The sequence below is a fragment of the Rhinatrema bivittatum genome, chromosome 4 (genome assembly GCF_901001135.1).
Source record: "Rhinatrema bivittatum chromosome 4, aRhiBiv1.1, whole genome shotgun sequence".
Taxonomy (NCBI): domain Eukaryota; kingdom Metazoa; phylum Chordata; class Amphibia; order Gymnophiona; family Rhinatrematidae; genus Rhinatrema; species Rhinatrema bivittatum.
Genome location: NC_042618.1, coordinates 453049157 through 453070443, shown reverse-complemented (window position 1 = coordinate 453070443; position 21287 = coordinate 453049157). Strand labels below are relative to the sequence as shown.

At 39.9% G+C, this 21287-nt stretch overlaps 1 protein-coding gene across 1 annotated transcript in view; it reads left to right on the top strand.

The window, feature by feature from the left end:
* The first annotated feature begins 2316 nt into the window (after nt 1-2316).
* ALX1 (ALX homeobox 1) overlaps nt 2317-21287 on the top strand; it is a 56686-nt gene continuing 37715 nt past the window's right edge. Inside the window, exons 1-3 of the mRNA XM_029597621.1 lie at nt 2317-2696; nt 7215-7519; nt 12861-12989. Coding sequence (XP_029453481.1) covers nt 2468-2696; nt 7215-7519; nt 12861-12989 — 663 coding nt within the window. The 5' untranslated portion in view covers nt 2317-2467. The remainder of the gene's footprint in view (nt 2697-7214; nt 7520-12860; nt 12990-21287) is intronic.

The following is a 21287-nucleotide window of genomic DNA, read 5'->3' as shown; positions in this document are numbered from 1 at the left end:
TGCACACATTTTCAACAAGGGGGGGGGGGGGAGGTTGGAGGACCAGAAGAGTCCCTGGGAGTGTGGGAGGAGGGAGATTGAAAGGAAGGAAATGAGCCACTTTTTTTTTCCCTTTCGTTTCGTTTTAAAAACAAAATTACATGAAAGGGGAAATTCCATTAATATTTCCCATTTCATTTACAAGAATGAAAGACTGATTAGTGGAAAACATTGTGAGGATTAGGGGATACTACTAGCATGGAGGCAATAAATCACCAACTAGGGACCTGCATTTCAGGGAAATAGACCTAATCCTGACCTTGGACAACAAAGAAAACACATTTAGCTGTCTTTCTTCGGTTTGCATCAACAGCAACTACTATTCAATCTTAATGTCTGTAGACCACAATTTGTACATATTTACTAAACTGATCCTGTAGTTTGAGTATAAGGAACTCTCTTATTCATATTCACTTCATCAAATGTAAGCTCTTTCATCTTGTAGCCTATTATTTTCCTCTTTTCATTCATCCTTCTATGACAATTATAGTTACTGTTTTGACTGCAATCAAAGGTGATTGATATTGGTCTTAATCTCAGTGTGCCACTGGTTAATGTTTCGTTTCCTTGTCTTATGTTTCCTTATTTTTCTCTCAATATATTTCAAAATAATAAATTACTTAATGATAGTTTTTTTTTTTAATTTAGTGAATATAAATCTTTTTTTTTTTTTCTAAATGTTTGACCCTTTGCACAGCCTAATAAACGGAACCTTTGCAAAATCTTACCACATATGCTCACATTTCAGGTAGACCTCGAACACTTAATTTGAAGTGTGAAACGTGATATAAATTAAACGTGCCTGACTTTCATGGAAAGCAAAGTTCACGCTGTTTCTTAGCTCTGTGTCGGTGGGATGTAATGATGGGGGAGAAATGCCTTATATTTGATTCTGTTCCCACAGATATGCTCAGCGGAGTAAAGGCAGGCTCGGGGTTTGGATTTTCTTAATAGAGCCTTGGATGGCTGCTTGTGCAGACTCCAGTGGTCTTGAAATTGGACTCAGCCAATCAGCTTATCTGATTTGGCACTTAATCAATCCTAACTGTGTTTTAATAGCAGGGGTTTTTCCCTCTCCTGTTTTGGTTTTTGGTTTTCGCTTTTGTTTTGTTTGTTTCTTTAAAGAATTAATTAATTTTAAATATTGTTTAATAGCAGTAAAACTAACCTATCGGTATATGACATGTTCAAGGCTGATACAGTACTGGGTGACTGTACCACATTACTCAGCTGATCAGGACCACATTGCAGGAGCTTGCAGATGTTCCTAAAAACAGGCCCCAGTGCAGATTGCAAATAAAAATGCGAATCTTAGCATGAATTCAACATTCAACATGATGAAGGCTCATGCCATGGTCTCCATGTATGGCAGAGTAAATGTTAATATCTGTGCTATACTTTTCGCGTTTAGCATGGCTGAATGTATTAATTTAAAATAATCCCAATGATATACCTTAAAGAAAGAGAAAAATATATGGTATTGCAATCTTTCAACGGTGTCATTTTTGGTTGGTACAATTTCAATTTAACGTTTTTCCAGTTCTTTATTTCTTCTAATAGATATTTTCAGGTCACAAAATCAAGTTAAATTAGCTAAGATAGGCAATGAAAACTGTACTTTCACTCAGGCGTTTAGATGAGGGAAACATTGGTGAAAGATTAAGAAATGTATGGCAGTTGCCACCGTTCAAATGCGATGAAGAGATGCCTGATTTGATTTGGACTTGATGATCAGTTTTCAGTGTAAACGGCGACCTTTATTATATTAAAGTTTGAAAGCTACCTCCACGTACTTGTGTATAAAAGTTTAACAATCATAGTCAAACAGGACAGCACTGTTGTTAATGTATACTCTAATTCACTTGCAGCTTACTCTTTGCATTCAGCTGTCATTTTCTTGTTCAGTTAAATGATTTGTTTTTTTACTTTTAAAAAAAGTGCATACAACATGCGTTTCTCTCAAATAAATCTTCTAACTTTTTTTTTTTTTTTTTTTTGGGGGGGGGGGGGGGGAGAGGAGAGAATTTCAGTTCGAATCGCACGGCATATTGGGACCTGGGAATTGGCTGTGGTTGTAAAATATGTTTCTGTTTACAGAATCTGTCTTTCTTTCTGAACTGGGTTGGTCTGTCTGTCTGCTTAGGCTGCACTGAAGTTTTCCCCCTTCTGTGTTGGGATTAGTTCTCTAGGGGCCTTTGGGTGGAGTTAGCTCGGCTGCCTGCTTTCATATTCATTAGCAATGGGAGGTTACAGCAAGGAGCCCCTGCCGAGTTTCAAGATATAAAAAGCAACTTCAGGTATCTCCCCCCTCCGAGACGAAAGGGCAAGCTTCGGGGTTCTCTCCTTCCCGCAGCGCGCACAGTTCGACCTCTGTTTCGGGAGGAGGAGGAGGAGGAGGAGGGGTTCCCCAGCCAGCCCTGAGGTGACTATGGATTTTCTGAGCGAGAAGTTTTCCTTGAAGAGCCAGACGAGCAAAGCCGGCGACTTTTACATGGGAGCTGGAGGCCCTTTGGAGCACGTTATGGAAAGCTTGGACAGTGACGCCTTCTACGGCAAGAGCGCAGCCAGCAGCAAATGCGTCCCGGCCTTTAACGCTCTGCCACGAGCAGAGCATCATGTGAGGCTGGAGAGGACGTCGCCCTGCCAGGAGAGCAACGGTGAGTCCGCCTCCTCTGCCCCTGCAAAGCCTGGGCCTGCCTGCACGCTTTCCTGTCCTCTCCTTTCATGACTTAGATACCGCACAGGCCAAGCTTAGGGCCCTATGTACTAACCCATTCTGTGTCTATGGGGAAAATGTTTAGTAACTAGGGCCCTTACGAAGCAGATCAAGGCGGTGGTTCATAGCAAAGTTTCACATAAAATACATAAATAAGATAGGCATATTTGCAAAAGAAACTAAAAAAAAAAAAAAAAAATACAGTGCTAAGTTTCCCCATGTTAGCGCGCACAGACACATATCAGCCAGCCATGATATTCGTGCGGTCTTTAAGGATCTTCAGACTCTGAGCTCAACTGGAAACAAATGCACCCAAACAGAAAGCAGCAGTACAATGTAAAACCGCATTCGTTTAGCAGTTTTCGGTTAAGGAAACTGTGCCTCCGTTTCTCTGGCCTCAGGAAAGAACTGGGAAATGCCTGATGTCTGCAGGAGAGGCCTGTGAGCTCTGCACAGCTCTCGCACTACATCTTTCATGCTGCTACTTGAAGAGGTATCAGGACCCAGAAAAAAAACCGCTCTGTGTACCTTGCAAACAGAGGGCAGGGTTTTCGGATCATCTATTGTTTCACATCCATCAGCTGCCTGGAAAATACTTAGCTGTCTTATAAGTTCCATGTATTTATCAGTAAACCTCTTCGTTTATAATTACCCCTATAAACAAAGTGATTTGCTGGCAAAATAAGCTTCATTTTGGTACGGATTGCAATTGTATGGTGGGCATTTGCAACATCAAGGAAAAGCTGATTATACACAGAGCTATAAATGTCTGCTAAATGATTTGTAACGGCCTCTGGCTCAGTAAATCTTCTCTTAACGCCGCCCCGGTGAAGCGCTGTGTATATTATCTAGTAGCGCTATAGGGATGATAAATAGTAAAAGGTTTAGAGCAGCAAGGCAGGGAAATATGATCGTGTGAATGATTTGGTGACCTCTTCGGTTTTATACCCGCAAGCTAAAATCGTGAAGTGCAAGTGTTACCCGAATAATCCATCTACCCTCCTTCTGCCCTGTAACTGAATCTAGTAAATGCTTCCGCTCCTAGACAATTAAACCGCTTTCCCCTTTCTGGTTTCTCTTTATCCTTATTGTTACCTGGCGTATAAACATTTATGCTTTAAAGTACTTTTTTTTTTTTTTTTCTTTTTTGCACAAACTTAAAATCCGGACCGTAATGAAAAATGGATTCATCAGAAAATCCCTTTCTCCACATTTTAAAAAGGGGGTTTGTTATTTGTAATCTAAATGTATTTGTTCTCTAATGTAAATCTTCCAAATAAATGTTAAAATGAAAGCCTGATTTAAAAAAAAAAAAAAAAAGAGAGGCTTGATAATGCTGAAACTTGGTAGATGTTTTTCTTTTAATGCCAAGTTCTATTTTTTCTTTTTGCGTTATTTTTTTTTCTTATAACAAATGTCGACATTGCTTATGGAATTGACACGTAAGATAATTTAGGGAGCTGGGCACTGTTACTAAAGCATGACAAATTTGCACAACAAGTTGCATGTTAATACTTATTAAGAAGATATTCAAAATTGTATCTAAATGACACTGGAATTATCAATAGACAGCCTTTGTTTTCTGTTAACTAATGTACTGGTGAGGATGTCACTATCTAAAGGTTTAGGTGAAGGAATAAAACATTACAGATTATGCAAAAACTAAGCATGGATAAAATATTGCCAAGAAACTGTGGAGCTCCTGTTCTGGGAATTACATCGGCATATTTTTTACTTTAGATAATGTATTTTCAAAGTGACTTGTCAATTGACATTTCTATGCCAGCTCGATATTTGTCACATCACATTAGCTAAGCCTTAAAACAGTTGCTTGGCTTTGCTGAATATTTCGCATTTGCCTGGATAGAAACGTGCACGTTGTGCAGGGTGATATATCAGTCAGCACGCTGATCAGTCATTGTCTTAGGGCCCGGGTTCATTTGGAATGCAAAGGCTTTGATATTTTGCCAAACTAATACGAGTGAGAAAATGAAAAGGATCATTTCCACCTAAGAGGGACTGCAGCTTTATGTTGCTCAAAATAGCCCGAGCGCGCACGGACACAAGGCAGTCAACCTTGATTTTCAGAACGGTTCTGCTTCCACAGGAGTTCGGCTACGTTTACGGGAAGATTTGCTTGTATACCAGACAAGAAAGAGAGAGAGAAAAAGAAATGCAATGCCTTTCAAAAATCTTTCTCTCTGCTGCTTTGCTTCTGTGGGGCTTATTTTCTAGATGTGTACATGACGATTCATTTGTGTTGCATTAGTACAGATTGTGCTGTGTATCTGTTATGTATGAAGCGCATTGGCAAATCATCTTGTGCCCATTACCCTTCATGAATGGAGCCCATTAGTGGCAGAGGGTTAACATTATTAGCAGTGACAAGAGAATCCCAAACTGAGGTCCAGATAGCATGCCACATGCCATGCCCTGTGATAGTTGACTAGCTTTTCCCAAGTTAGTGTCTTCTAAGCTATCAAGAGTTCGTGAAATCGCATTGGTTGCAGCCTTTTCAGGGACAGCTCCCAGCGGCTGTTTTCCAGAGTGTTAATGGTGGAATGAAGGCCTGGGTGCCAGCGTTAACACTGTCTTCACATTTACCAGACAAGGTGTTCGCCTTTCGCATTGAGAATAGCACTGGCTGCTGAAGGCCAATTGTGCATGAATTGAATTCTACAGGTTTTACTCTCTAAATGGAAACGGAAGCCTCGGATAGTCCAATAGCATGAAAATAAATTGTGAGTGGAAGGTCCATTTCACGAGATTTAGAAAGGAAAATAACTATCTACCTACCTTGGGTTTTTCTTCTTTCCTGCAGAAAAAAAAGCAAATTTGGTTGTATCGGGTTTAAAAAGTTCCTCAATTTAAAATTTAGAAAAAAAAAATGTTTTCAGAATTTACGGGTTAGCCCCACACTGGGACAATTTTGTGTTCCCCCCCCCCCCCCCTCTGTCTGCTCACTCAGTGGGAAAATATCATTTTCCCACCAAGCTCTAACCAGCAGCGTTGAGGCCGACGCCAATGCTATTTATAACTACGGCATCAGACCAGCTCTAAATAGCGCAGGAATTGCGCTGTGAATCATTCTTATTGCCAGATTATAAATACCTCCGGTGGTGAGACATGCGCTACAGCATAGGCCAGTTCAGACCTACTGTTAACAAAAAGAGCACTGCAGTTCATAAGATGAATCACAGTATGTTTTGGTGGGTTTTTTTTTTTTTTGCAGAAGACATGAGGAATCTCCATTTCAGTCTCATCAATCCAATGTAAAACAGTGCAACATTTGATGCATAATATAAAAAGTAAACCGTTTCATCCTTTTAAAGCTTGTTTTCCTTTAAGTATCGTATCTATAATGCAGAACAATATTTTAAACACCTACATTTTCACAAGAGAATAGGATTTCACAATATATGAGAGCACGTATATCTAAAGTTCTTCATCCAAAAACTCCCATTATCTGAAATAAAAATCAAGGGCTTTGGCCTGTATTTGGTTATTCAGAAAAACTTATATTCACAGAAAATTAGTTGGCTTCTTAAGTTCTGTTATCTGGAAAATCTTTCATTATTCAAAATTCTTTTAGCAGAAATCTCCCATTATCTGAAAAAAACCATGATCCAGAACTAGCCTGGGCCCTGCCATTCCAGATAAAATATGCTGTACCTTCTATTCAAAAGATTTTTATGTAGACAAAATTATTTTTTAATGGATTCAATAGTCTAAAGTCAAACAGACATTTTATTAAGGACTAGTATAATTTCCCATGTATTGTCTATGGGAAAAATGTGTAGTATATAGGACTTTTAAATCTGCTATAAATGTTTATAACATATTCTGGTTTCAGTTTATTCTGCTAGAACTTGCTTAGCAAAATATGGACCTGAATTATTAAGGCTTTTTCCCATTCCTATATTTATAGCACTAATTGAACTTAAATATAGCAGGGAGAAATTATGCATTTTTTCACCTTCATGAAGAAAGCTTTTTAAATATCTGTCAGATACATTGAAGATGTTTCCATCTTACATGCATCAATTCTACTTATGCTATTGTATTATTGTATTTTAAAGTTTTATTCATTTTATATTTCATTATCAAAATAAATTTTAATCTGACAGAATTTCATCAAGATGAACCACAATGTACATTGTCAAGAATGTACATTATTTTTTTACAGTATAGTTGTCAATTCAGCCTATATATTCAGCAAACCTTTTTAGTCCTTATGCTAAAAATAAAAAAATAAAAACATTTGGGGGAAAAATGATAGAATATGAAGTATCTACAAATGTCAATTATGATTTCCCATATGCAATTAAGGAATTATAGTATTCCTTACCAATTAAAATGCCTGACGTAAGTATTCCTTGCAATCTGAGATAATCTTTTGTGAATAGTATGTTCCATAAGACATCAGGCATGACATGATTCATTTTATCCCTGTACCCAGTGAACTATGGGATCACCAAAGTGGAAGGGCAGAGTCTTCACCCGGACCTGGGTAGACCCATGGAGACTTGCTGCAGCCTGAGAGTATCTCCAGTCAAGGGCATGCAGGACAAAGGAGAACTGGATGAACTGGGAGATAAGTGTGACAGCAACGTCTCCAGCAGCAAGAAGAGGCGCCATCGCACCACGTTTACCAGTTTGCAGCTGGAAGAGCTGGAGAAAGTCTTTCAGAAGACACATTATCCTGACGTGTACGTGAGAGAGCAGCTAGCACTAAGAACAGAACTCACAGAAGCAAGAGTTCAGGTAGGACCAATACAATCACAGGGCACATGGATATTTCAAACTTCAGAAGTAACTGCATTGTTAGTTCAATAATGCATGAAGTGCTGGAAGCAAAATTACGTTAATTTTGCTAGGGTTGTCCACTGATGTGAAGAACAGATCAATATTGTTAATGTAAATGTTAAGAACTCTGGGAAAATGCATAGATAAATACTCACATATGTAGTGAGAGAGACATAAAGTCTGATTTACTAAGGATTTTTCCATAGACCACAGAATCGGTGAAAAGTCTTAGTAAATCAGGTTCATACAAAGAGAAATTAAAACCTTAAGGGATAATTTTCAAAAGCATTTACATGTGTAAATTTAACTACTATTGTAGCAGTTTTCAAAAGGCATTTAGACTTGTAAAGTGGGTGAATCCTGTGGACAATTTAATGACATATATTGTAGCAGTTTTCAAAAGCCCTCTTCCAGTGCATTTAATCGTGTAAAACCCAATTTTAATAATGTAAATGCTTTTGAAAATCAGGCCCTTATATTTCACAGAATCCTGAATCCAACATGATATTATCAGTCACCACCAATAATGCCTAAAGATCATGATAATAAAAATAGTCATATTGGGGTAAAATTTCAGTGAGGAGGCCTAACTGCAAAATTAGGCCCACACACAACAAGGCAGTTTCCTAAGTTCATGATTTGGGTAATTTTGTGTGTGTGTACATTTAAGAGCTGTAAAACAGGGGTGGCGTGCCATCTACTCCCACATCTGTGCACACAGAATGCATGCTTACGAATCCCCCCTTCCCCCTCCGGGATGCCTCTTTTTTTATGCAGACAAGTTTGTGCACAGTGTGAAAACGCACATATATGTTTAGGTGACTGAAAGTCGACTTACCCGCCTATGACAGATGGTTGACTGTATTTTTTTGCCCATTCCACAGATGACTAAGGGACTGATTCACTTAGGCTTCCCTCCCATGCTGTGTCTTGGGGAAAGACCTTGATGACTCAGGCACTAAAGCCTTTGAAAATTTTGCCCATTGTAATCCCCTATGAGCATAGAGTAAATTCTGTATTGTAAAAGTCGCGAACAACACTTACTCCATTATTTTCCAAAATGTTTCTAGACATTTGTGTGCTGTTGTGTCTGTGTTTAGTATTTGGTTAAGAAACTTATTAAACTGTAATTATTTATTTGTTCTGTTCTTTTATCAGAAAATGAAAAATGAAGGGATAACCCGAAGCAAGAATTTCTTTATTAAAAAGATTTGTAGAGACAGTTTAGTCCATATCCACTTTTCTCTGAATTAAAAAAAAACATTATTTTGCTAAGATTATTTTAGAGATTTCTTTGTTAATCACCCCCTTCAGATCTTTTCCTGAATCATCATCATGATATATGCTTTTGGACAGAAATATTTTCTCTGTGCTACAGGATAGTTGTTTCCTTCTTTGAATACAAGCATGGATTTTACATCCCTGGAAAGGAATACAGAAAATAAAGCGTGCATGCCATAAGCAACAGTAGGAATTTGTTCAACCTTACAGTATACACATGCATTACATTTCCACACTGTATCTATATCTATCTATCTATCTATCTATCTATCTATCTATCTATACAAGGCTATTCTAATCAGTTTCAAAAATAATGTTGTCAAAATTTGATAAAGCAAATCGTCATGAAAATAACTGCCTATAACTCTTACGAGTATATGAAGGGAAAAAACCCGCTTTTGCACATCTTCTGAAGCGAGGTGACGTCTGTGTGTGTTCAAATGCTAGTTCTTCCTGTCCCCTAGAAACTGGAGACTTGGATTCCATGTGCGGGATGGGAAGTTTCTTCCCTGATCTCTTTGCATTGAGATGCCCATTGGAATGGAGACAAGGAATAAAAAAAAAGACATCTCGGGCATGTGTTTCTTTTCTCAAGCAGCATTACAATGAATTGCACTGCATTTTACTTCAAGGAGGTTCATTTTGTAGCATTCACTCCTTTAATACAGGCATTTCTTTAGCTGAAAAAAAGATTAATATAAAAAAAACAAACCATGCACCATGTCTGAGTGTGTACGGACCGTTAGGTTCTTTTCAAGATTTCCCTTTCTTGAAACTGCTTGGTCTTGTCCTCCTTAAGAGTTGCAGAGGAAGTTATACTTTTTATCCCAAGCATCAACAGTATCCTTTCACAGGATTAAGCAATTAGAAGGACCTTACATCATTAGGTACAGCATCTGGCAGCGTAAGGATAACAAGTAGCAGATTTTTTTTTTTTTTTTGCAGGACTTTTTTTTTTAGGCAACTGGTTTCTTTGCATTAGTCACACTAGTCAGTTTCTGGTAACCTTGGTGGAAAAGGATAGCATTCCAGCAATTGTAAAAAGAAACGTCCCCTTTGTTTGTTATAAAAGTAAGTCTACGCCATTATTCATTTGCAAGAAACAATCTGTTGGGTATCTGAATATCCTTTTTATCACTTCCCCTTTATTAAGGGCCATCTTGTTTATGATCCTGCCTACATACAGAGAGAGTCAACCTGAATCGCATTTATCTGCCTTCTCTTCCCTGCTCTGTGCCAGTTTGGTAACTGACACCATTTTGAAGAAACTGTCAGGGTCTCCTTTCGATGGAAGCACCTTATTACTATATTCCCATAACATCTGCTCTGAGACAGCAGGAAAAATAAAAAAGCTTTTTCAGGCCCTGCCGTCATGAACAATGCAAACTTGCTGACAAAGGGACCTCAAGAGGTTTATCTATGATGACGTAAACCAATTTACAGTTCCTCAGTATTTCAAACCTTGCCTGGAACTTGGCTGTTTCATGCAGATTTAACAGCTCAAGCAGGAGAGCTGAAATGTGTACAGGGCCCAAGGAATTAGGAACTGAGAGGACAATTTTCAAAGCAATGTATACAGGTGAATGAATAGCCCTGTCTGAAAACTGTCCTCAAAAAGGCTGAAAAGTACATCAGGTAATTTTTCAAAGGAGTTGCATGAGTAAATATAAGATACTATCATAGCAATTTTTAAATGCCCACTCACACAGATAAAGTGCATTTAGATGTGCAAAACCCAGTTTTCTGTTTGTACATCCTTTTGAAAATTACTCCCTAAAGGGGTAAGTTTCCAAAGGATTTACACTCGTAAAAGTAGCATATTCAGTATCATAATAATTTTCAAAAGCCCATTTACATGTTTATAAAGCACTTACATGCATTAAACCTATTGACAATTCAATAGCATTTATCATAGCAATTTTCAAAAGCCCACTTACATGAGTAAAGATTTATGTGTGCATATCTTTTTGAAAATTAGCCCCTTAGGGTTCACAACCCATGTGCTTTTAGCCAGATTAAAAAAGGGCATCCCTGAGGGTGTGTTTAGGTCTGAAGAGTAAAGTATGCACACAGAATGGCATTTTAAAATCTACATGCGTACTTTTCCTCCTGTTCCTTTGCTTGTAGAAGAAAGAGGTGCACAGTCCTCAAGGACCTTTGTGCCCGTGTACTTGCTTAAGGGAATTTTAAAAATACCCACAAAACTAGGTGCATAGTTTTCTTTGAAAATTGCCACCCAGGTCCATGAAGGCAAAACTACTCAGTGTATTTGGAGCTGGGTGGCTACTGAAAATTGTCCCCAGGCTTTTACTGAAATATACTTAAATAAGGTAACACTTTATTTTCAGGTATTAACCCATTGTGTCCCACTTGTTTTAAGAAGCTGTCCTCTAAATTGGACACAGGGACATAGTGGGTTAAGAATGAATTGGTCGATTTACGTAAAGATCTATCTAACTTTGGAAATCAGTCAGATAAATCCAATCAAATAAAAAGTCCCCCTTCTCTTTTTCTTCCCTCCCCCCCTGCCGCCCACCAAATGGCAAATGCACACAAAATCTCAAGGCACCTAAATTTAGCCTCTCTGAAATGGGAGGGGGCGCAAAACAGTTGCCGAAGTGGGGTTTTTTTGTTTAGCCAGTCAAAGACAGATTTTCAGTGATTTTTTTGGCTAAATTTGACTACAGAACTGCGGTTGCAGAAATGTCTGACCTGAATCTATCCAGACACATTTTGTCTGGCTAGCTTTAGCTAGATTTTTAGCCACAGACCTAGGCAGTTAGATATGGCTGAAAATCTGGACAAAGACTAGCCAGGTAAGATTATCCAGTCATGCGACTATTTGATGGGTTTTTAAAAATTCACCCTTTAACGACTAGGGATTAAGTAACTTTCATTCTAGCACAGGCTTTTAGGTTTAAAGGTTTTATGGTTCAAATCACTCTCCATTAGAAAAAGATAAGGAAAATTCCCCTTACATAAACTTAACAATATTCCTTAAAATATGAATCTGTGCAACTAGAAAAATAACCTCTCTTTAATCCCCAAATGTTCTTTCTTTGAATGTAAATGCTGGTGTATAAACAATAGATGGGATAATCTTTAGAGTGACAAAGTGCTAATCAACGAGCCATGCGTTGGATGGGGGCTGTCCTGGAGAGTTCCCAGAATTCCTTTGTTAACTCTCTTTCCAAAGCCCCCAGGAAGAATGCTTCATACACAAGGCCCTTTGGGTCTTGCACAGTGGAGAATTGTAGAGATTCCTTTTATATGAACCTGGTATCAAAATTGCTGATATGAAGTCAGCAGCAGTCTTTTGCAGTCGGCCAACAGAGATTTAAATGCTGATCTACTTTTCCATATTTTTCCTGATTCATGGGAACAAAGCTTAGTAAATCAAGCCCTTTAAAGGCAAATGGAATATCATTATGAATGAAGGAAGCATTATAACATACTATGGAACACAATGGGGGTAATTTTCAATAGGAGTTGCCCGTGTAAATGTAACTACTATTGTAGCAATTTTCAAAAGTCATTTACTTGTGTAAACTGCACTTATGCAGGTAAATCCTATGGATAATTCAATGGCATATATTATATTGTAGCAATTTTCAAAAGCTCACGCACCCAAGTAAAGTTCATTTAAACTTGTAAACCCATTTTTAAACTGTAAATACTTTTGAAAATCAGGCCTAAAGCTTTTTATTTTCATGTAACATTATTTTCTGCAAGTCCAAATCTCATTCTTTAGGAAACCCAATAGATTAGACTTTGAGTTGCTTAGAATATTAGTTCTGAGCTCTAATGGACAGACCAGGTGAACCTGTTTTGCGAACATCTTCATGCCGAGTAATCCTTTTCTGCTAACATCTTCTGCGTTTCTGTGAGGTACTTGTGCATGCATTACAAACCATCCCCATGGTTCAGTTGCAATTCTATAACACTGCTTTGAGCTTTCATGATTTCAGGTATCGTGTTTTACATTTGTCTTTGGTAATTCTTGAATCTTCTGACCTAGGTTTGGTTCCAAAATAGAAGAGCGAAATGGAGGAAAAGGGAACGTTACGGCCAGATCCAGCAAGCCAAAAGTCACTTTGCTGCCACCTATGACATCTCGGTATTACCACGGGCTGACAGCTACCCACAGGTAAAGCAGGAAGGTTCTTTCGTGAGCACCTCCCCCTCTAAATCAGCAGGGCACAGCCGCAGCCCAGAGTACAGAGTCCTCTTTTATTTCTGAGTAGACGTTGCATTAACAGTAAATGTGCTTCTGCTGCAACTGACTCGTTTTCCTTCGGATTTATTTTCCTTTGCTGTCATTAAGGTGGCCCACGAAAGGATCCTTCTTTTTATGCATGCCTTTGTTCATGTGCAAGTCGGAAAACAAACTCCCCAGCCCTGGTACTACAGTTCCATTATATAAATACCGTGCAGTGCAGTGTTCCATTTCAGATCCTTTGACTTTGTTGAGCATTCAGATAAATAAACATTGTGCAGTATGATCGGATAATTCCTCTAGGCGGGATTTGCTCGGCAAACCATAACCCTCTGTGAGAAAAGGTTCCATGAAGTAACCTCTTCCAGCGAGTGCATGTGTTTTCCTTTTCTTATGCTTTCCGCCCTCCCACACACCCCCCCCCCCTCCCCTGCTCAGGTCTGCTTTTTTCCCCAAAATTCATTTTGCATATGGTTTCAAAGGACTGAACAGCAATAGACTGCATGTTTAAAATAATAATAATAAAGGTCAGCGATGGCCATTGAAATGCTTCTTAAATAACTTAACAGTTCAGACGCTCGCACAGAAGCGTTCATTTTAGGAATGTATCAGTTGATGGTGCTAGAAGTGAGCCCTTTCTTCAGTATCCTGGATTTGTCCGCTGTCCGTTTTTTTTTTCAGTTTCACAGGATTATTCCTTCTCTGTTATATTGGGGGTTAAGTTTGCAGGCGGTTTGCTCCCAAGTTATAGCAGTTTTCCAAGCAAAATTACACGTGCGGGCTTGCTTTGAAAATTATGCTAGCAATGCTAGGCACATGCAACCACACCTGCTGTTTGGCATGTGCACGTTTTGCTGAGAGAATTTATGTGCATAATTTTTAAAACAAAGCAAAATATGCTCATAAGGCTAAGTCCTACCCAAGCTTCACCCCCTCTTCCCCACTAAGGCCTGGATTCACTAATGCCGCAAGGCTTAGTGAATTCCGGCGTTAACGGGGGGTGCGGGGGCGGTCCTGCGCTAGCCGGCAGCGATCGCACCGCCACGGCTCCTTACCTTTTCGCTGTCGGCACCGTCTTCGCAGAGTCGGCCCCTGTAACACCCCGACGACTCCTCTTCCGGGGCCGACTCCGCCCCGATGTAACTAGCGCAGGCCTGTGCTAAGCTTTCTAGCTATCGCACGTTTGCGCTGGTAGCGTAAGCGTGCGATAGCCTTAGAAAATGAGGCCCTAAGTAAATTTTCAAAGGGGTTATGTGTGGAATTTTAGCATATACGAGTTTATAAACATTAAACTATGCACATATTTTCTGTCTATCGTTGCAAAAATGGGGTGGTCTCAGGGTGTTCCAGGGCAGAGCCAAGAGATGCAAATGGAAGTTCCTATTTCATAAGAGATATTTGAGCATAAACAGGTGGATTTTCAAAGAGGTTATGCTTGTAAATGCATTTATGCATGTGAAACCCAGTTTTATGTGTATACATGCTTTTGAAAATCAGGCCCATATTACCTAACTCAGGGCCTCATTTTCTAAAGTATCGCAGGCCTGCAATACTTTAGGAAATGAGGGGCGGGGGGGCCGAAATGTGGGGTGGGCCTGCGCTAGCCGGCAGCGATTGCACCATTGTGGTGCGATCGCTGCCGATTTCGCACCCAATAGTGCCACCATAGGAGGTGTAGCTATTGGGAGCGAACGCGGACGCGAAAAGGGCCTTACCTTTTCGTCATCACGGCGGCTTCGTGGAGTCGGCCCCGGTGACACCCCGACTCCTCCTCTTCCGGGGCCGACTCCGCCCCCATTTTGGTATCGCACGCGAAAAGGGGCATTTTGCGTGCGAAACGTCCCTTACCGCGTGCGATACATTTAGAAAATAAGGCCCTTATTTTGTGCAATATTACACCTGCTATTTAACTAGCTCAATAGGTATCAGACTTGTCTGTGGTCTGTAGGTTTTGGGTGGGAAGTCTGGATGAACTGGTGGGGGTTCGGGATGAATTGCTAGAGGATATAAGTGAACTGGAGATGGACTGGGTAGACTGGCAGATGTATCAGCAAACTGATGATTTCAAGGGCATGCACAAGAAAATACATTATAAAATCCTTGGGTTTTTTACATGTACATGTGCTATTTTTTTTACAAACCTAAAATATATGCTCATATGTTTCTAAAATAGGTAGGAAAAGTAAGTGCTTTCATTGCAGTAGAAATATATGTGCATTTTGAGAAATAGGCTCATGCTATAAGTATGTGGTTTTTATATACTGTGCAGCTCCTGCTATGCAGTTTATAAAATACTAGGATAAATCTCTATGTACTCACTTATGCACACATATGCAGACATGCGAATAGCTTTGGAAATTATTCTATTAGAGGTGATTCCTCAAAGGAGTTATATGTGTAAAATTAGCATATACACGCTAAAGTAGCTTGTACTCTTGTATATGCTATTTTATTAGCACAAAAAATATGTGTGCATTTTAGGTTTAGCGGTCTCATTTACCTGTGCAAATGTGGTCTATGGGTGTTCTGGATTGGGGCCAAGAGGTACACGTGTAACTAGCTTTTTAATAAGAGATTTACACGCATACATTAGGCAACTTATTCTCGCGATTTTACACCTGCTAATTAGCACAGATGACATCAGATTTGTCTGTGGTCTGCTTTTGATGGATGGGAGGCCTGGGTGAACTGGGGGAGTTTGGGGTGATGTACTAGGAGGGTCTCGATGCACTGGAGACAGAGTAGCTAAACTGGTGGACATATTGGCAAACTGGTGATTTTAATTACGTGTGTCTGTTCATGTTGGGGGATAGACATATTCAAATTTTATAATCTGCAATTATCTTATGCATACAGGTTATGAAAAGCTGTAGTAGATCTCTATGTGACTACATACATACATATTTTTATTTTATTTAGTGTATTTGGGGATGCATGGATTTGTTTGAAAGTTACCCTCTTCTAGGTGCATTTTAAAAGCCCGGCGCACACTAAAACTGGGAGATATGCCCACAAGTCGGGCCAGTGTGCGTCTAGTGGATTTTATAAGCCGCTCATGTAGGCGCGTATCTCCAGCTGCACGCAGAAATAAAAATGTTTAGAAAAAGGGGCGCTCGCGAGTGTGATCTGGGCGGGCCATGGGCATTCCAGGATTCACAATTGAAATTTGTGCATATACATACATATGTGCACTGGTGCACGCCAGGGGTTCCTGTCACGTAACTTTACTTCTGCTACGGATAATGTGTAAGTGTTAAAAAAAAAATGTAGGAAATTCACTGGGGCTTTAAGGGTCATGGTGCTAACAGGGGGGAACGGAGGCTATTAAACTAGGGGATTTGCAAGTCCTATCCCTTAACTGGGCAAACTGGGAATGAACTGGGAAAACGGCAAATGGTGTCAGGGTGATTCTCTTATAAAATTTCCCCACTTATGCGGTAGATGCCGGATTTTTGCATACATGCACGCATCCATTTAAAATAGAGCACGCATGTACGTGCGTCCAGACTATTTTATAACACGCATGCATATATGTGCACATGCTATAAAATGGCCACGCCCTTGGGCACGGGCCGATGAATGCGTGCACGTGTGCACCCGCGTGCCTGTTTAAAAGTTACCTCCTTATTGTGTAAAAGTATGCATAAGCAGTGGGTATGCAGGTAATTTTATACGCATATTGATTGCGCAATTTTCTGAAGGGACATTTCCATGAGTAAAGCACTACTTTACTCAAGAAGACATTTTGGAAAAAATCCCTCATTTTGTCTGTCTTATCTACATATGAATTCATCTCAGTACCTCTCCCCTGACCTATTTCTTTTTCTGTGATGGCGTAGGCAAAATGGAGGTGGGGAGGATGGTAGCAGATTTCTCTATTTAACAACTAATTTAAAAATTAATGGTAGACTCTGAGCATCTTTGTTTCTATGTAAACATAAGGAACATAGGCTGTTAAATGGCTGAAGTTTCCTCAGGTATTGTGTGGGTGCCTATGGGTAACTGTATCACTTTATCATTTATACTGACACCAGCAGAGTGCCCACAGCTGTTTATGAATATTTCACAAAAAGCTACAGCTTCAGCAGTCTGCACTGTATGAAGGGAACTTTATAAATGTGTGGGCAGGGTTCAAGTTTTTGTTTACTTTCTATGCGCAGACTTTACCCTGAATTTTCAAAGCAAAGTTATGTGCATAAAGGTGAATTTTAAAAGCCAGGTGCATGCTAAAATCGGGGGATGTGCTCGCATGTAGGACATGCACGTGTCCACCCAATTTTAAAAGCCGCCTACATGTGCGCACATTTCCTGATATGTAAATATCTCATGTTGGATAAAAAGGGGCTTGGCCTGGGCAGGATGTGGGTGTTCTGGGGTGGGGCCAAGAGATTTGCACGCAAGTACTGGTCGCCTGGGTGCGTGCTCAGGTCCAGCGCCGCATGAGTTTACTTCTGCTGTGGAGGAGGTGTAAGTTTAAAAAAAAAGCACAGACATCCCTAAGGGGTTTAAGTAAACTGGGGTAAGTGGAGGGGAGTGCAGGCTAAAGAACCAGGGGGTTTTGAGGACCTAGATCTAGATTGGGCAAACTGGTGTATGAACTGGTGAAACTGGTCATGACATGGATGCGCGCCTGTTATAAAATTTCCCCACTTATTCGGCTCAACCCTGACTTTACGTGGCTGTGCACCCCCACTCGCAAAACAGGGCTCACATACGCATGCCTAGACTATTTTATAACATACACGCATATGTATACATATGTTATAAAATAGCCACATCTCTGCTCACGCACCGATGCGTATGTGTACATGTGCGCCCGTGTTCCCATTTGAAAGTTACCATCATAGATTTTGCTTTCACAATTCCTGCGCAAATGGGCTGATAAACGCACACACACTCACCCTCACATAGTTACAACTTCTCCATCAAGGGCATTATTTTTTGTAGGTGAACTTAGACTCTAACACTTTTTAAAATACAGAAGTATGCACGTAAATTCCATCTCTGCTCCAACTTGGTCTGTCTCTCCAAAGTGTGAATAAAAGTACACTCAGAAACCAGGTATGCATGTACTTTTACATGCACTGCACCCCGTACAATTTTATAAAGCTGCTTGCATGCATAAAACCGGGTTTTATGATAATTTGTAAAATTATCGTTTGATCTCATCTCTTCCTTTTTTATTAAAGATAATTGAGTCTGTTGTTTTAAAGCAATTACAGGAATTCACTGATATTCAGAATCTTTTTGATGACCATCAATTTGGATTTCGTGAAACCTATAACACAGAGATTTTACTGTTATCTATTTTAGATGTATTTTGTCATAATTTTGCTGGTGGTGGGAATTTGTTTTTTCTTATTTCATTAGATGTGTGCCATCTGCTTTGGATACATTAAACCATGACATTTTATTGAGTTACCTTTGGCAATGGGGAGCGATGTTAACTGGGTTATTATAATTTAAATAATACCTAACTGATCGTTTTCAGCGCAGGTCATTGGGGAACGCTGTTTCTTCTTTGATGCCTTTGTTTATAGATGTTCCTCGGGGTTCTGCCCTTTTGGCAACCGTTCTCGATCTGCCAATTGTTAGTGAATTTGGGGAGGGTTATGATCTGTATGAAGATGATATTACGTTTTTTTTATTCCTGTAGGAACAAGTATTCAAGAGGCCTTGAGTTCGATATTGCATTGTTTGAAATGATTGAATGGTTGAAAATAGGCTGGTGTTAAATTTGATAAAAACTGAAATTTTGTTTTTGTCACATTTTATTGTACGTGATCTTCCATTCAGCCTAGTTTTCAAGAGCATCAAAATCTCTATTTCAAACACAGTTCGGAATCTGGTAATACAGCTGGACTATTTGCTATCTTTTCGACACAATGTAAAATCTGTTATTAAAACTGTGTTTTTTTAAAATTTATTTATTATGACATATGACTTCTTGAATCTTTTTTGAGTAATTTTGATCACAAAACAGTTGTTCATGTGTTGATTATGTCAACACTTGATTATTGTAATTCACTATATATTGGTTTGCCCAGCCTACCCTCTGAGCCTTGCAACTAGTGCAGAATGCGGCTGTGTGAGTGATCTCTGGTGCTCATGCCTGGCATAATATCACACCTACAGGCCGATACAGAAAGAAACGTGGGAGAGCGGGCAAGTGCCCGCTCTCCCAGTGCGCACACAGGCCAGTGTCCTGTGCGTGCGATCCAGTAAATAAAAATATGCTAATTAGGGCCCGCGGTAAAAGGAGGCGCTAGGGACACTAGCGTGTCCCTAGCGCCTTCTTTTTGATAGGAGCGGCGGCTGTCAGCGGGTTTGACAGCCGACGCTCAATTTTGCCGGCATTGGTTCTCGGACCCGCTGACAGCCACGGGTTTGGAAACCGGACGCCGGCAAAATTGAGCATCCGGTTTTCAACCCGCGAGCCACTGTACTGTATTGGCCTGCTATTTTGTTTAAGTTGCATTGACTACAAATTGTTTGGAGAGTGAGGTTTTAAAGTTTTGATTCTGGTGTTTAAAATACTGCATGAGCTTGGCCCCAGATGTTTAACACAATTTTAAAAATCCACTGACCAACGCACATGCTTTGAGGTCAGCTCATCACCGTCTATTAGGTATGCCTTCTTTTAAACAGATAAGACTGGAAAAGTCAAGAGATCGTCTGTTTTGTGTGGCTGGTCCATCTCTTTGGAACAATCTTCCCATCAGTTTGAAAGCTAAACATCGTTATTCATTTTTAGAAAACTTTTCAAGACACATCTTTTTGCGTTAGCATTTGTCGATACATTTTGAACTTGACTGCTATAAGTGCCCATTGGATGAAAAAATTGCTTTGAATAATTTAGTCCCTTATATATACATATTTGGGTTTTTAAGTGTTGTGAGAAAGGCCATGGGAAAATAAAATATTGGCAGATAAGGAGCACCTGGCCCCCCTGGTCTGCCTATTTGTGCCTGCCTGCCTGCCTCCTGTGCTACCATAGGTCTTACACAATCAGTGGTCTTCTCCCTCCATTTCCTCTTTTCCCTGCCACTACTCTCATATTTTTGGAAAGACAATAATAGGGTTAGACAATAGTTGCTTAGATATTAGTTCCCTTTTTTTCTGTCCTATGTATCAACAGAGAACGTTTTATGGTAAGGATCAATAGTTACTGTGTACTCTGCTTAAACACAACTTTAAGCACAAAAATGGGAAGGACATTAGAGGAGAGGGAAGTCAAAGGGAGTTGGAGTACTGACCTCAGGCCTAGAGGGCATCCTTACCAAATGTTTGCTTAATTTCTTACTGCAAAATTTGCTTTGAAGGAAAAATATCGAGGTGAATTTGGATCAAAGTTTTGCAGTGGAGAAAAATGTTGATGCATTTGTCTCAGAGAGTCTAAAATGGCAGTGTGTAAGACTGAGATGTTTCATTTTCTGGTTATATTACAGGGAATACTTTGTAATGGGTTGAAATGGAGAAAAACGGGTGCTTTCCCTCCTTTTCGATCTGCCAATTTCTTTTGTCCCTTCTCTTTGTCACCCTTTCAACCTGCTCCACCCATAACTCTCTCCGCCTTTTCTCTCTTTTCATTATTAGTCTTAAAGTCTCTAGTGCTCAGAATTTCATCCATCTTTAACTCTTTTCTGAACATTTTTCTCTTATGATTCCTATTTTTATTTTCCCTCTCTTTTTTATCTTGTCTTTTTTCCAACATTTTCTCTTCCATTTTCCTCTGCACCTTTCTTTGTTCTCCTATCAGGGCGAGACATTTTAGAACAGAAGGTCACAATATGAAGCTTCAAAAGTGTAGACCCTGGAGTAATATCCAAAAATACCCCTTCATGACAAAGTTGGCGGCTGCATCGAATGGCCTTGCAGATTAGGCGATGGGGCAAAGATGGTTATGTAATCCAGGAAAACTAGGGATAAGCACAAAAGATCCCTAGGTTGGAGGACATGAAGGGGAAGACAGTGATCAACAACAGTAGTTATCTGGGATCTAAGGCATTTCTGTTCAGATAAGAAGCATCCACCAGTCGGGGGCAGCTCTGAGGACCTTGAGCAGGTGCATGTACCGTGTCTCTGCAGTCTTGATTTGTTGCCATTGTACTTGCAGACATGCTCAGGGAGTAGAGAGGTAGAGGAGCAGGTCTCAGGTAAGCAAGGACTTCTTTTGAGTGATAGATAAGATGTACTCCTCTAGCCACAATCACTTTTCTTCTTCTTGCT